Here is a 16,273-nt window from a genome sequence, read left to right on the forward strand (position 1 = left end):
CAGTGGGAAGGAAGTGGTAGGGAAGCCGCCCTTCACATGAATAACTCTGCTCACATTTCTCAGGATCTCACCCAGTATATCCGCTGGCAGAGGAAGAAAAGTGCTTGGGGAGCGCACCACCCCCGGCAGCATGGTCCCAGTGGGGTGCATCGTGGTGGTGTGCCCCCAGGATGCACCCCCAGGACGCACACCACGCCCCTATGGGCGGCACACCATGCCCCCAGGATGTGCACCATCCCCGCCCCTGCCTGCTTTCCGCCCCCTGGTGCTCCACCACTGAGTATATCCCATGTTCTCAATTTCACTTCTTCTCAGTTTCTGTTTTTCCAGCCTTAAGTTCATTTTCCCACATCAGTTTGTTGCTAAGCTGTCCTAATTATTCCTCAGCATTTTAGTGGAGATTTATCCTAATACACACATTTTGAATGCAATTTCCCCTAATATAACACATTTTTGTACGTTATTTTGCTAAGATGTGCATTTTAGGCACACTTTACCATAGCATATGCATTTTTATACACATTACATATTTGACTGGAAAACACATTCAGAGAAATTCAGAGAAGTGTGAATTTTGAAGGCTGGCTGTGTATTGTTTTGGAAAGTGGGGATGATGTAGGCTCATCTTTAAATGTTCACTTCAGTTCATAAGTTTATTGTTCTAGCCAACAGCCATGAGAAACTTGTATTAATAAAATAAACTTTGAATGTGAACTGAATTGACTTGTTCCTCCATTCCTATCCCACACAGTGTTATTTGCATAGGTACTCTCCTTTCTGTCTCCCTCCACCCCACCAGGTAAACCTACAAAGGTGGGGCACAGCTTTCCCTTGTTTTTCTAAAGGCAGTGGGAGGAGCATGTGGCATCTGCAGGCACATGAACAGAAGTCAGAGGAATCCTTTTCCTGTCATGAATAAAGAGTGCCTAGAAGAGATTCCAAATAACTCCTCGGAAGAACTCATGCCTCCACAAATAGGCAACCTCAGGGATTTAAGGGTTTTTAAATAAGAGATACGATGGCTCCCACAAAGAAAGAAGTGTTTGCTGTATTAAGCCATGACATACCTGACAATGGCACACAATTAACTTTTCAGAAGAGGGAGTACAATGCACACCAAGTCAACCTGGGAGGAGTAGAGATTCACTCATAAGGTAAAGATAACAAAGTCAATGTACTGAGGTGACAAGGAATAAATGGGGGAGGGGACACGTTGCCTAAGCAATTGAAAAGCTGGTGTAAGAGCAGAAACTGAAAAAATAAGTGACATTGGAAAGACGCATTAGGGTTTTTTCTTCTTGTTGTTTTTATTTTTAAATTCTGCCCCATGAAAAGGGGGACAAATTTCTGATTGCATTCGGGCAAGCGAGTGTGCATAAAGTGACAACGATGGATAAATTCCGTATGATCTTCCAGTTCCTCCAGTCCAACCAGGAATCATTCATGAATGGCATATGTGGCATCATGGCTCTTGCCAGTGCACAGATGTATGTGGCTTTTGACTTCAACTGCCCATGTCTACCAGGTTATAACCTGGCCTATGGGATGGGTATCCTGTTTGTGCCACCCCTGGTCTTGTTTCTACTGGGCTTTGTGATGAATAACAATGTCTCCATGTTGGCTGAAGAGTGGAAAAGACCCACAGGGAAGCGGCAGAAAGACCCGGCTGTCCTGCGTTACATGTTCTGCTCCATGGCACAACGGGCTATGATTGCTCCTGCTGTTTGGATTTCAGTCACACTGTTGCATGGAGAGTGCTTTATATGTGCCTTCAGCACCTCTGTGCCTGTAGATAAGTTGGGGAACCACAGCTATACCGAACTACCTGAGAAGGAACTGAGGAGAATTCTAGCCCGGATTCCCTGCACAGACATCTACAAGGGGCAGGAACTTATTGCCAAAGAGGTGGCAACCAGGTATCTGCGCTGTATATCACAGGTAAGCAAAAAGTGATTGACTGCAGGATTTGCTTAAGCTAATTCGGTGTCGAGAATGGGAGAGACCCCTTATAAGGCTGGCAGGCTTTTTAAATGACTTTATATGCACTTATCGTGCTACCATTTCCTATACACTGCAAGGACTCTGAGCATTTTTCGGCATGCTGCAGTTCTTTATTACTGGTAAGAAACACAACACTTGTCCTCATTCTCTTGAGGTCCTACGTCACAGAAAACATGTTTAAAATGTGATATAATGGATATACTTCTCATGCTACAATTGCAGTTTATTCTTTTTACAGCATAAATTGTGGGCCTTAATCACAGGTAAGTGTGCACACATTTGGAGCTGCAATGTGTGCTAGTTCCACATTCAAAGAGTAGGCTTATGTAGGGTGCATCTTGCAAAACAGAGTGCTTGATTCCTTACTGTAATAATTCCATGCATCATTTTTGGTAAGAAGTATGGATTATAGAAGGAAGTGAGAGGAGAAGGGATGAACTCCTATGATTAAACTTCCCCTGCTTCCAAATATTCCATTTGCAATGCAAATACAGACAAATATATCTAGTGATCCCAACCTAAAACAGGCAGGTCAATACAGTCCTTTCCTGTTGTTTACTGCGTTCAGTCTGCATTTGTTCTCTGCATCTTAAATAGGATGCAAATTCCCTCCAGGTTTTCACCTGGGAACAACGTCAAAGTCATTTTAAAGTTCTGATTTGATCACTTGTGTTCTCACCAATCTGATGCTGCCACTGTTCTGTTTCCCCTTGGCATTGCTTGGCAACATTATCCCTTCCTCTGCTGTGTATTAATTGGATAACCACTGCTTTTCTTAGCATTGAAAATGAAGAATGTATTGGAATAAATATTCAGACCTTTCTTTAATCATGCAATATTTGTTGCACTGTTGCTGTTTTTAAATTTGGCATTATAATCAATTCATTGTATTAAAAAAACCCAATCCTAAATACTTTTGTATTTGAATGGTTCTACTTAGTATTACTGAAATGACATGCCAGTTTCAACATGAGACAAAAATGTGGTCCTTTAAAAAAATAATGAAAGCCAAGAGGAAAAATACTGGATTTAGGAGTGGGGAAATAATTTGTTTATGTAATACATTTTAGAAAATTATTATCCAGACAGGCCAAAGACATAGGTAACTGCTGCAACACAGGAGATGCTGTGTTGTAGTTTAGGGATAGAGGACCTGTGGACCTCTAGATGATGTTGGACTACAACTCTCATTATCCCTAACCATTGGCCATGTTGGGCTGATGGGAGTTGAATCAAACAACATCAGGAAGGTTACAGATTCCTTATTCCTGGTGTAGTTGCTCCCCAACACATCCCTGTTAAAATGGATTGAATTGTGTTCTGGTTCAGGAAAACTAAAAGATTTGGTCTAGATTTTGGTTCAGGTACCATTTGATCCCCCAACTTCAGGAACTTCAATTACAACAGCACAGGGCTTTCATTGGATTCATATCTGGCAAACAAATATGGAAACATCACTGCCATCGTACAATGAAGTAGATTGTGATGTTAGTTCACACAAGTGGATCATCCACTCATTGATGGATGAGACATGAGCCTAGCAGCCCCACAACTCCCAAAACAATCTTCTGAGGTTACCAGTCCCAAGATCCACAGATTCTGGAAAACCACTGATAATCATGACTGCAATTGTGTACTGCATAATTTCTCTATCCCACTCCCACAACCACCACCCTGATAATAGTATGACGTTTGGTTTTCCCGTTCAGGCAATGGGCTGGACCTTTGTGCTGTTGATGACCTTGTTGGCATTCCTTGTTCGTTCCTTACGTCCCTGCTTTACTCAAGCTGCATTCCTGAAGAGCAAGTATTGGTCTCACTATATCGACATCGAACGCAAGCTCTTTGATGAGACCTGCACGGAACACGCTAAAAGCTTTGCCAAGGTTTGCATCCAGCAGTTTTTTGAGGGCACGAATAAGGACCTAAGCATGGGTCATGCAACCTTTGTGGAAAAGACACCTTCCGAAACAGGAGAAGAGAAGGAAAAATTGCTGGGCATCATGGATCAAGGGACCATGAACAAAATTCTGAAGAACTGGCACAAATGTAAGCCCCCTTTGTGCCTCAGCCAAGAGGTGATCCAGAATGGGAATTGTTGGGCAGGAGAAATCACACACCCTCAGCCGCCCAGGAGAGAGTATGCTACCTATTACAGCAAAGTCTGAGGACAGAGTGGAAGTAATCAGAAAGCACATATCCCTTTAGATCACAGCTTGGGACCACACATTTATCCAGGAGATCCTTCAACTATTCATTGTGAGAGCATCCAGAACACCTGTCCAAAAGTCTCTTTCCCCCCCCCCCCCCCAGCTTTTCTGTGGGCACTAGCATGGAATAGAACAGATATACACTGACAATGCTCACCTGTTGATTTTGTCAAGAAGAAAAGAGATGTCGGAGAGACTAAATGGTGATGGCACCTTAAATTAGATGACTGCTGTGATACAAATAGTATAACACAAACTATGAGGTGGTTCATTGTTGGTTTTAATAAGAGATTTATTCCCTGCTAAACTCTAAAGGATAGACCATTCATCTACATTTGTCTCAGCAGCAAGTAACATCACATTTTGATTTGAAAAATCTCTACCAATTTCTTCAGCTGAAAACCACCTGCTAAGACTCCAGTGTATGTGAAAGACACAAAACAGATGTTTCATTTTATTGTAAAGGAAAGACTAAAAACAGGTAATACTATGTGTATGGGGGGTACATTTCTGTTGGTAGTAAAACAAAACCTACGTTTTCAATACTTGCAATAATGTTTCAGGCACAAACCAAAATCACAAAGGCAGTATTTCAAATACACTAGAGGGCGCCATAAACTAGCAACAAATACCTGATGATAGCAGGTATAAGGCTCTGTTTCTTCCCTTATTTACTTGTCAAGCAAGACTTGTTTAGCTTTGACTTGTACAACATGCTCTGACAAAATCTGTTTAGGATAAGAAAATGTGTTGAAGGGTATGCAGAAGTAAAGATGAATGAGTATGTTTTAAGGACAGTATTATAAATCCACTGACTGGAAGAAGGAAGAGCCACATTCAAATATTACAAAATCAGCTTAACTATCTGCCCCATAACTAAATGAATTGGCAGCAGATCTGGAGTAATTTCAAGGTGTCTGGTCCTTTAATAATCATAGAGCAGCAGCTGCATTAACCTGTATGGTCCTTCTGAACCATTTAAGAAACCAATTAACATTTTCAGAGTGGTAGCCATGTTGATCTGTTACAGCAAAAATAATTCCGAGTCTTGTGACACCTTAGCTTTCATAGACAAGAGAGCCCTCTGCATCATATGGCCAATTAATGATCCAGTTCGCACTTCACGTTAAAAAGCATAGTTTGTTTTTGAGTATGGTTTAATGTGATGTTCAAGCTGGGCCAGTGTGTCCATTCATGATGTTCCCAACTAGTGTTCAGTGGAAGCTTCAATGGATTCCACAAAAAAATAGTCTTACTCTTGGCATCGGAATGAGGAGGATGCAAGGCAGGGCTATCCAACATGTCAGACATCACTGGCATGTCTATATTTATGTGCTTCCTGCTTTGTCAAGTCATGTGTCGCTCAGTGTAGCCTTTGCAAAGCAAGTTTTCTTTAGCTTGATGATGAATGATGTTTTTGTTGTGACCAGTGGTGGTGGAGGAAAGAGGCAAAGGCCGAGACTCTAGGGGAGATGGTTGCAGCTCTTGCTTATTTAACTACTATTGTACACACTTTGCACCCTGCTAATCTCCATCATCTAGATAGGACATAGGCTTACTTCTCACTGTAAGTTCCTTAGCTGTAAGGATTCAGCAAGGACAGCCCTATCGTCAAGCACAGCAAGGCAGCTGATTTTGAGATGACAGCAAACTGCTATTTCTAATTTATTGCTCTTGTATTTTTCCTGCCAAGGAGAGATGAGATTTTCTGCTGCATGTGCCAAAATAATTTAACCAGCCCTGGATATTATGCACCTGGACTGGTGGGGGTGGATGTATATGCCCTTTACTGCTCCACCTCAGGCAGGAAAATGCCTCAGGCCAGCTCTAACTTTGAATGGAAGAGGGGGGGGTTAATCATAAATCCCTGGACACAGAACACTAGGTATCAGGAAGAAGAGCTATAACCTTGCCATCTCCCAGACATCTCTGTTTTTAATGTAGACCTGACAGAGACATTTAGTTTTGCTTTCTTTTGTTCTGTTTTTACGTAGTACAGATTTATCATCTCAGTGAGTGTCAAACTAAGTAAGATACTGAAGGAATATGAGAAGTCTCCTGACAGTTTTTGGTTTTACTTTAATATAGCTGCTAGAGGTTGCAATTTTGATCAGCGCAATGGTGGGGAGATGAGGTATTTAACTCATTCAATATAGCCTCCCTTTCCAATTAAAACTGACCTCCCTGAGGTGTGGTTTTCTCTGTATGGAATAAGCTAAAAGGAGCACATATACACCAACCCCAGGCTGGTTGGAGAGAAGGAAGAGATTAAGTATGCCCTCTCCTGCTGCTGCTCTGATCAATTTCACGGCTGCCTCATCGCCAGGGCTGCTCCCAAGACGTGTTGCTGCCTGAGGCAAAATACAGAATGATGCATCCATCTAGGGATGGATGAACCTGTTAATTTCAGTTTCTCTCAATGTCTCATTTTTTTCACTCTCAAATTCAGTTTGTATTATTTTGCATTTTAAAAAAACATAATAGTCTTCATGAGAATCAGATAGGAGGAATGTGCACTAAAATGCTAACATACACATTTTTGTCTGCAATTTTGGCTACTACATACATTTTTTGCAAGCAATATAATGCACTTTTGTATGCTGTTTCCCCTAAAATATGCATTTTTATACACACTATTCCCTAATATGTATACTGTTGTACCCATTTTGGTTTGGAGAATTGCATCACAAAATTTGGAGAAGTGTGAATTTCAGGGTATAGCTGCGTTTCGGTTCACATATTGTTTCAGAAAGAGCGGATCTTAATGTGGATTTGACCAAATTTCTGCCCCATCCCATTCAAAGTACAGAAGTTGGCTGTTCTGGCACTTGAATAGTCAACACTGGCAATGGGATAACAGCCCCACATGCACCGAGGACAGCTGGTTGTTTAGAAATTGTACAACAACCCTATGACACACATAGTTCTAATCTCCAACAGAGTGGAATGGCTGGAGGGCTGCTCTTCTCTCTCCCCCCCCCCCCAGTATCTGCCTCCTGAGATTGCTGCACTCTGCCTAATGGTTGGGTTGGGCCTCTGCCTCTTCTGGCATTAATTAAAATGTGTTGGTGGAACTGCTCATTCATCTCCCATGGCTCATCTAATTTGCCCCCATGAACCCCAACTTGTAGAGGCTAATAATACAACAGAGCCACATGGCTGGCTCTGCCCTAGCTCCTCTGGCTTCCAAATGGGATAGTGTCAGGGGCATCTTGCCCATAGAGGCAAGTGGTGCAGGGCGCCAGGGCTCCAAGTTCACGCCAAGTTCTGGAAGGCACCTGGGAAGAGGCGGAGACTGGATGCGGCGCCTCCCGGCATCAGCTCACTGCCCTCGCCTGCCGCGCTGAAGCAGCACCAGACCTGGAGCCTCCACCTCTTCCCCACCAGAGGAGCCGCTCTCCAGCCACTGCACACCTCCTACAGCCCCGCAAAGCTGCTGGCAGCGCTGTAAAAAGGTCAGCAACTCTGGGAAATGGGGGGGGCGCGCCGAGGGATCTTTGAACCATGGTGCTGGATATGCTTAAGACGGCCCTGGCTAGTGTGTTCTTTTGTTCTGGGACTATCAAGAGCTGTACTCTTTATAATGGCCTACCAGCTTACACTTGTACAGGTTCAGCAGGTACTACAGAAAAGCACAAAGCACAGGAAGGTGAGTTTACGCATGCACATTTAGAATGTGTGACTGCAGCTTCAAGTGACGATATGCAGATATGGAAGCCCTCACAGTAGGGTGTATCCAGTGTGGGGTCCTAATTATGTTTTTGGGTGTGCAGAATTCAAATCTATTATTTTTGTGATTGGACAATATTTAGCTGGGTAAATCCATGTTTGATGAAGAAGCACATAAACTGTTTTCAGAAAAACAAAGAATTTTAATTTTACGTTGTGAAAAAGTCAGGTTATGCTAACATTTTACTTACCATGTTTTACTTACCAAGCAAAACTAAATTATATTAATTTAACCATAATATCTTTTGAAATTATGGCATCTCAGTAGTTTGTTTTAAAAAAAAACTTCTAAATTTTTTAATCTTAAACTTATACGGGTTAAAAAAAAATTAATTTTTTTTTTTTAGGTGGCACCTACAATACCCAAAGCATATTAACAAACTACAAGTCCATGTAATAGAAAAAATGCAGCATGTTGTTATTTACTGCACACCCTAACATACAGAAATTTAAATAGTGAGTTCACTGTGAAGCATATTCACTGCATTCTGCTTAGGTGTACAACTTTAAGTTAAATATCAAGTTTTAGGAAAACCTGTTCTTCCTGTTTGCAACGGAAGTACGGTAATTTGTGCCAGTTGCTGCCTGGTTGGCTCCCCATGTGGTAACCAAGCATCAGTTTGGGGAGCTGTGATAGCACATTCTCCCTCCCAATATCTGGGCTCCTGTGGGAGGAAGGGTGGGATATGAACTTAATAAAATAAATAAATATTTTGCCTGTCCCCCCCCCCCAAAAAATGGAGAATTGATAGGTGTTCTTTGTTTTCTTCTAAGCTGCAATCCTGTGCTCATTTACCCATGAATTTGTCTGAATTTGTCTGAATAGGATTTGTATAGTGTTATGAGTTTGGGGTGTTGAACTGTATGTCGGACCCCTCTAATCTCTGGATCCAGCAAGTGTTAAAATCGAATCAAGCCTTCTAATTCCTGGAATACTGAGGCTAGCCTCCTGGGCGGTGTAAGGAGAACAAAGGAAGGAGCCCTGTGGGAGAGGGCAAATGGGTGAATCCCCTCCCTTAACTTGATAATTGGAAAGAGTGAAAAGTTGCAGTGATGAGGGCCAGATGTAAAGCAGCAAGATAGGAGAAGACTGAGACACTGAGACAGAGCAATGTTTGATGCCTGTTTAAATCCAAGGCTGTGGCTATGGGAGAAACAAGACCCTTTTGGAGTGTTAATACTGTGAACCCCTCCATCGTAGACTCAGGTTGTATATGTGTGTAATTAAACCATATATCATAAAGACAACACAATCCCCACTGTGCCTCATTTTCAAAAGGAAACACGAACCCTGGGTAAGTGTCTGGAACCCGCAGAATCACACACTGCTGAGAGATTGGGGTGGCACACAACAAAATTGTGCTGCTAGTTCCCTTTGTATAAGCCCTTTACACTTCTGCTTACTATCTGATTCATATTTATAGCTAGACACCAATATGGAAAATATGCATATTAATTATACACAAGTGAGGAGAGGGGAACCCTTTACACATGATTCCCTGCCCGTGGGAACCAGTTTTTCAGTTTTTCTCTGAAACTGAAGACCAAAAGCCTTCCTTATTTATTCCCATATTTTCTGGAGCCTGTATATCAGGGACAGAGAGCCTATGACCTTCCAGAGGTTGTTGGACTCCAACTCTTATCAGCCCCAGCCAAGATGGTGAACAGTTAGGGATGCTGGGAGTTGTCATCAAACAATGCCTGGAGAACCACAGGCTTCCCATCCCCACTGTAAATTCTATCTGCAGCACTGTATCCCGCTGTCCTTGGGATCTCAGTGCCTTTGATTGTTACGGTGCTTGGTTCTCTCTCTGGTTGTCAGTTGCTGCCATAGGAAAAGGAAGAATGAAATGATGAGACTTGTAGACCTGGAAAGCACTTGTTTTGGGGTAGTGCAAACCTCTCTTTCAAACCAAAATCCTTTACTCTTTTCAGTATGCCTGTTTATGAAGAACAATTGTGCTTAGGTGATGGGGACAGGGGTCTCAATTGTACACACAAATAGTTCCTTTCAGACACTGAAAAGAATGTGACTAGGACTCAAGGGCAGACCCTGAAGCCCCCCTGCCTATGTATGCATGTTTTCCACTTGACAGAATGGCTGGAACAGCTCTTGAGTTTCCTGTACACCTCCCCCCTCAGAAGCAAGCAGAATGTGCCCTGGCACAGATATTTGAAGAAAAATAAATATGGTTTAGAGAACAACTCCATATTCCATTCAGTAAGCACTGTTAAATTTAGTTGAAAACCACTTCTTACTCACCATTTCCTTTTCTTTACTACGTGCTTCCTTTGTCACAAACAGAGATTAAATGCTAACTGTCAACCATTAATTAGACCTGTCCTTCTTATGAGACACACAGGCCTGGTACAACCCTTTATGTCATCTTTTCCCATCACACAGGTTGCCTTGCCTTCTCTATCCAATAAGTTGTCCATCTCCACACTGCATCCTTCATACTCCCTTTCATTCCCTGTTATAATGCTTCAGGTCCAGCTCAAGAGATTTTGCTGCCTGTGGTGGAACACCAAATGGTATCTCTCCCAAGTCACATTTGGAGATAGGGGAGAAATCACATTCAGTTCACATTTAAAGCTGAACCCACCTAATTGGCACTTTCTGAAACAATATGAAACACTGTCACTCCTTAACATCCACACTTCTCCAAATTTTGCAATGCATCTCCAGTCAGATTTTATGTGCAAATATATGTACCTATACTAACATAAAGTGTGCATAAAAACATATGTATTAGTGAAAATAAATTTCAAAAAGCATTTCATTAGGGAGAATTGCTTTTAAAATATGTGCATTTTAGGCAAAATTGCACACACAAATATTAGGAGGAACTTACAATAAAATGCTGATGAATTTTCATGAGGATCTTTAAAAACACACACACACACACACATGGATGTGGAAATGTGGAGAACTGAACTTAAGATTGGGGGGGGGAGGGATAAATGGAGATAAAGGGAAATTGATAGATTTGCCGATCTGTAGTTACAGTGCTTAGTACCCACAAGTACTATGACAGGAAGCAAAAGCAAAAACTTCAAACATGGCAATTGCTGTTCTTTCATGATTCATTAATCCATCTGTCTGGAGTGGCTGCCTTTAACTGCCTAAAGGTATTGCCAGCTCTGTTATTTGTGCTTCATCATGCTCTGTCTCCAGAACACAACCTTAATAGTGGGTCCTCTCAGTGCCAGCTTCTCCCTTCCAACAGCTCGCTCTGGCACTACTCACTAATAGATTTGACTATGCACATCCTGTCTGTTTCCTGCACTTGTAGGCTCAAATCTTGCCACGTAGATATTAGTGGCTAAGAAAAGAAGGAGGGAAGAGCATAAGCAACATGAGGAGGTGGGCATCAAGCATGAGAGCTGTCCATATGAAGTCTGAAAACTGGTTAGTTCAGTTATAAAAGGAGCCACTGTGAGGGATTATATTTGAGTACATTTTGAAGAGTAATCAGGAATTCAAAACCGGGGCACAGTGCAGCAGATCAACTAAATGAAGGGTGGGGGACATGTGGCTCTCCAGATGTTGTTGTACTCCAATTCCCATCAGTCCCAGTGGGTGTGTCCAATGGTCAGGATGATGGCAAAAGTCCAGCAATGTCTGAAGAGTCACAAGTTCCCCATCCCTAACAAAAACCATGTCCCATGTGGGATTTCTGCACAAATTAAGATGGATGACAGCTGGAACTCAGTTGGCAGAGCACTTTGGTTCACAGCTTCCATAGCTTGTTGCTGTCCTCCTAATCAGCTGCCCCACACTTTGAAATCATTTGGAGGAGGCAGTCTACAGGACTCTACCTAAATATGCCATTAAATAAAATTTGCTAAATAAGCAACCATTCCCAGAAACATTTCCAGATGAGCATTGTCCTATGGGTCCTGCAATTCATTGTCAACACTGGACCACAGCCAAGGACACAAGAGCTGAAACTCCAGAATAAGGACAGGAGCTGGGTGCAAATCTGCAGTGAGTCTGCAGATGGCACTTGAGACAGACATAAAGGTATGTCAGGGTTCAGAACCAGGCAAGCAGTCAGATCAGGGCTATAAGTAGTAAGAACTGGAGCCAAGACTGATTCAGCAGAGGTTGTGGTCACTGGTCAGGTAAACAGTCCCCAAACACACATTGCAGGGAGTTGGACTATCAGGCACATCCAGCTCCCAAGAGACTGTGATCTACTCCCAGTATAAAAATTCTGGACGTGATCTACCCATGAAGGGGGGGGGGAGCCAAAGTTATTGAGCTTTTTTTAGGGAGGAAAAGTTAAGCTAGCATTTTTAGCTTTATTTGGGGGGGGGCACATCACACACCTATTACAACAATGACACAGCAGTAACAGCTACCGGTACTTTCATTTTCTAACGTGCCAACTACATAAACATTTGACACAACGGAGGAAAAGAGTGACAGTGGCAGGGGGCAGAGACTTTGACTCCACTGCAGGGTTGACCAGTTGGACATCCCTGGACTAGATGACTACTTGAGTCCCAAATCTACAATTCTATGATTCTATACCACACATTATATAATAATAATAATAATAATAATAATAATAATAATAATAATAATAATAATGCCCATCTGGCTGGGTTTTCCCAGCAACTCTGGGCAGCTCCCAGCCGAATATTAAAAACACAATACAGCATTAAACATTAAAAAACTTCCCTAAACAGAGCTGCCTTCAGATGTCTTTTAAAAGTAAGATAGTTGCTTATTGCCTTGACATCTGGTGGGAGGGCGTTCCATAGGGCAGGCACATCTGCTGAGAAGGCCCTCTGCCTGGTTCCCTGTAACCTCACTTCTCACAGTGAGGGAACCGCCAGAAGGCCCTCGGCGCTGGACCTCAGTGTCTGGCCTGAATAATGGGGATGGAGATGCTCCTTCAGATATACAGGACCAAGGCTGTTTAGGGCTTTAAAGGTCAGTACCAACACTTTGAATTGGAATTAACAGGGAGCACAAAGGCTGAGAACCATGTAGCCTGCCCAAGCAGTCAAACCTGGAAACATATATGGCCCAGGCCAAATTGGGGTTAACTATTTGGTTTCCTTGGGGCTTGAGTCATAGAGACTGGAAGAATGACATTTCCTAACTCTTCTGCACTTCAGAACTCAGATGTGCACTGTAAGTGCACGTGACTTCTGAATATTTCTTAGGCAGTTATGCCATTACAAAGTTCCCTCTATTTATAGAGCAGGGCTTCCTGCCTATGGCATGGTTGTGTACACCAGCTGAAATAATAGGCAATCCATTAAAATAAAATTCCAGAAGAGTAGCCATGTTAGTCTGTTGCCACAAGGAAGGCAAATGGTCCTTTTGGACAGGTGGTGGTTTCTGGTAGCTGTAACACTGCAGATGGCTTACCATCTGCTGTGGATGATACTCCTGTCCCCAATTAATAGAAAGGGCAGGGGACTAGCCTTACTCCCAATGGAAAACCTTTCTATTAGAAGTCTGCATTGTAAAAATAAATAAATATCAGGAAACCCATGTAGAAACCCACGAAGATACAGAATCAAGAATAGAAAGCAAGAGAGAAAAGGAGAGGAAATGTGTAGCTAGGTTGGGGATGGATAAGCATTTAAAAATGTATGTTATACCCTGCTTTTCTTTTTAAAAGAAATGAACCCAAAGAGGCTTACATGAAACATCAAAATCTATCATTTATTTGGAATACTTGGAGTTTTATCCAATGTAGTGCTAAGAAACTATCCTATCAGCACAAGGACTTCCTCCCCTCTCTTCCCTCTGTGCGTCCGAGTTTGTTTTGGGGCAGATTTGGGGGTGGTGCATGCAAAAGAGAGAGGAGGGATGAGAGTCCTGTTACAGGAGCATAAATCCTTGCGCTGAAAACAACAGTTACTGAGTGCTACTTTGGGTAGAAGCCTTACAGCCCACTTTTTAGCCCTGAAAGGTGCTCAAGTAGTCTTACAAAAAATTCTCACAATAAAAATGATATCCAAATGTAGTATCAGAAACAGAAATATCTCTGTGCTGACACATTACTCAGGTGGCATTTCCTGCCACCTGGCATTGGTCTTCCTTAGTGTCATCATTCAAGCCCAGAATGAAGGCAAGTCTTCCCTTGCTGCCATTTGGCAGCTGCCAGACAACGCCTCCCACTGAGATTCTCTGACACCAGGGGGTGGGAGTGGGCAGCTGGATCTTGCACAGCCTATGATGGCGGATACACACAAAAAACCTCCAAACACAACAGTGAAACAAATATACCACATCATTATTGTATTACCACATTGCAGCAGGAACTCATAAAACAAGGCAACGGGACAAAAACAAACCAAACAGGGAAGCAGGAACAAAGAGCCAGGGTTAGTCTTGGTGGCTGAAGGCCCAAACTGATATGGTCCTCCTTGGAGAAAGCATTCCATGAAGTTGTCCCCTCAGCTGAAAAAGGCCTGCTCACTAGTAGATGCCTGCGGGCTTGAGAGTTAGCCGTTGGGGACTCGGCAAAAGGAGTTAATGACAGGCATGATCCAAAAGGGGTCCAGTGATGCTCATGTAATCAATGTCACCACAGCAAACAGCAGCAACAACACACAAAAACCCCAGGCAGGAGTGTAACACATCACTCAGCATTATGGATTACAGTATTAGTCAACCTTTGCTTTGAAGACAGTGGAGTTTTATCTCACCGTAATTACTTACTTAGAGCTGCGTAAACTTTACTAGGCAAAAGCTGATAAAATATGGTGAAGTAACCATAACAGCACCTATATCGCCAACTGCACCATCTTGTAAAGGCAAAAATCATTTGTTATTGAGTAAGCATTATTTTGGGGGCCAGAGAAAAAACTGCAATGCCTATTTTCAGATCCCAGGCAGCTGAAGGCAAAGGTTTTTTCGTTTTCTGTTCTGCGAATGAGTCATCTTGATCTGGTTATGAAGAGTTTCATTTTTTCCAGTAATCTCCCTACCATTTTCTTTCCAATTTCCCTACAGCCTAGGCTTTTCCTCCTTTCCTTAAAGGCACAGTGTTCTGCGTGACAGCAAGAGGATGAATCTGGCCAATTCTTTCTCCCTCCCTCTACAGTCCCCACCCAGACGGAAGCCTCTCCCCTCCCTTTGCACATGAAAATTAAACAAAACAAAAAAAAACCCCAAAAAAGCTACCCAGGCCCTTTGCAAGCAAGAGGAAGCTGCTGGAAATCGACACACTCACACTTTTTAACTATTTCTTCTGTCAGTGGCAATTTCTGCATCTGCTCCCATTCCCTATCCTCATGTGCGGGGCAGCCAGATGTTCCTGGAATAGATTCAAAACCCACGTGGCCAGATAAAAATAGGCTCGGGAAACTGATACAGTGACCTGCAGAAGTAAGTGACTTTTTTTCTCTCTCATCAAGTTTCATTTTGATTTTGGGAAACCTGGAGCTTTCTGAAAACAAATACATGATGTCTCCCCAGCAATAAATATATCTACTTGTGATTATTATTATTTTTAATAAAACAATCCCAGCACCCCCTCTCCTATTATTAGCTCTGTTTTAAGCAAGAAAGAAGTTTGCTGGGCTGCCAGGTGTCAGAGCTAGAGAAGTAGAAAAGATCAGTTTTGCCGCCTGTTTGCTTCCACTGTAAAAAGTTGTCAAACTATTTTTGTGCAGCAGTAGCAAACTGGCAGCTAGCCTAACTGGTTTACACACAATAGCTTACACGCTATATAGTCCTCTGCTCTGCTATGTGAGCAGTTCTTTCACATCTTCTATCAATATTTCAGTTTCAAGTGGTGCTTTTTATTTTGTTTCGATTTCAACAAGCCCTGCACAAGAACGTTAAAAGAATCTACAACAAATCTCTGGGTGGGGTAGTTGGTCTGTGTATGTACTGATGTGCGTGGCTGTTTCTAACATTCAGGCCTTGGTCTAAGGGTGCGGCTCTCAGGCACAAGGATGACATGTGAGATGCCAGACGTATACATCTTTTGCATTTATGTTGCAAGTGACCTTATACTATAAAGTATAAGAGTAATAGATTCCATCAGCATTAACAAGGGGTTAATGGTTTTTTTAATATATTTTCCTGAAGATTATAATAAGGTGCCAAAATTGCTGCATAGAAGTTCAGTTCAGAGTATTGATGTGGATTCAGTCCTTCAGTCCCAAGAGTACATGACTCAAGCACGTATATGAGTAGATGGAAAGGAATTTCCTGGTTCTTCCTCTCACTTGTATAATCATTTTAAATTTCTGCTATCATCTGTACTGCAAGTACACAGGCTGAAGATGCATAAAGCATTTACATAAGAAAAGCCCTGCCCAAAGTTAAACATCCTGTTTTCACAGTGGCCAAC

At 42.4% G+C, this 16,273-nt stretch overlaps 1 protein-coding gene across 1 annotated transcript; it reads left to right on the top strand.

Annotated features, from left to right (window-relative positions):
• Positions 1-1,389: 1,389 nt before the first annotated feature.
• CALHM1 (calcium homeostasis modulator 1) lies at positions 1,390-4,169 on the top strand. The gene is made up of 2 exons (XM_033148106.1): positions 1,390-1,938; positions 3,711-4,169. Exons 1-2 carry the CDS (start codon positions 1,390-1,392, stop codon positions 4,167-4,169), a joined length of 1,008 nt encoding a protein of 335 aa, XP_033003997.1.
• The last annotated feature ends 12,104 nt before the right edge of the window (positions 4,170-16,273 follow it).

Source organism: Lacerta agilis, chromosome 5, assembly GCF_009819535.1.
Source record: "Lacerta agilis isolate rLacAgi1 chromosome 5, rLacAgi1.pri, whole genome shotgun sequence".
NCBI classification, from domain to species: Eukaryota; Metazoa; Chordata; class Lepidosauria; order Squamata; family Lacertidae; genus Lacerta; species Lacerta agilis.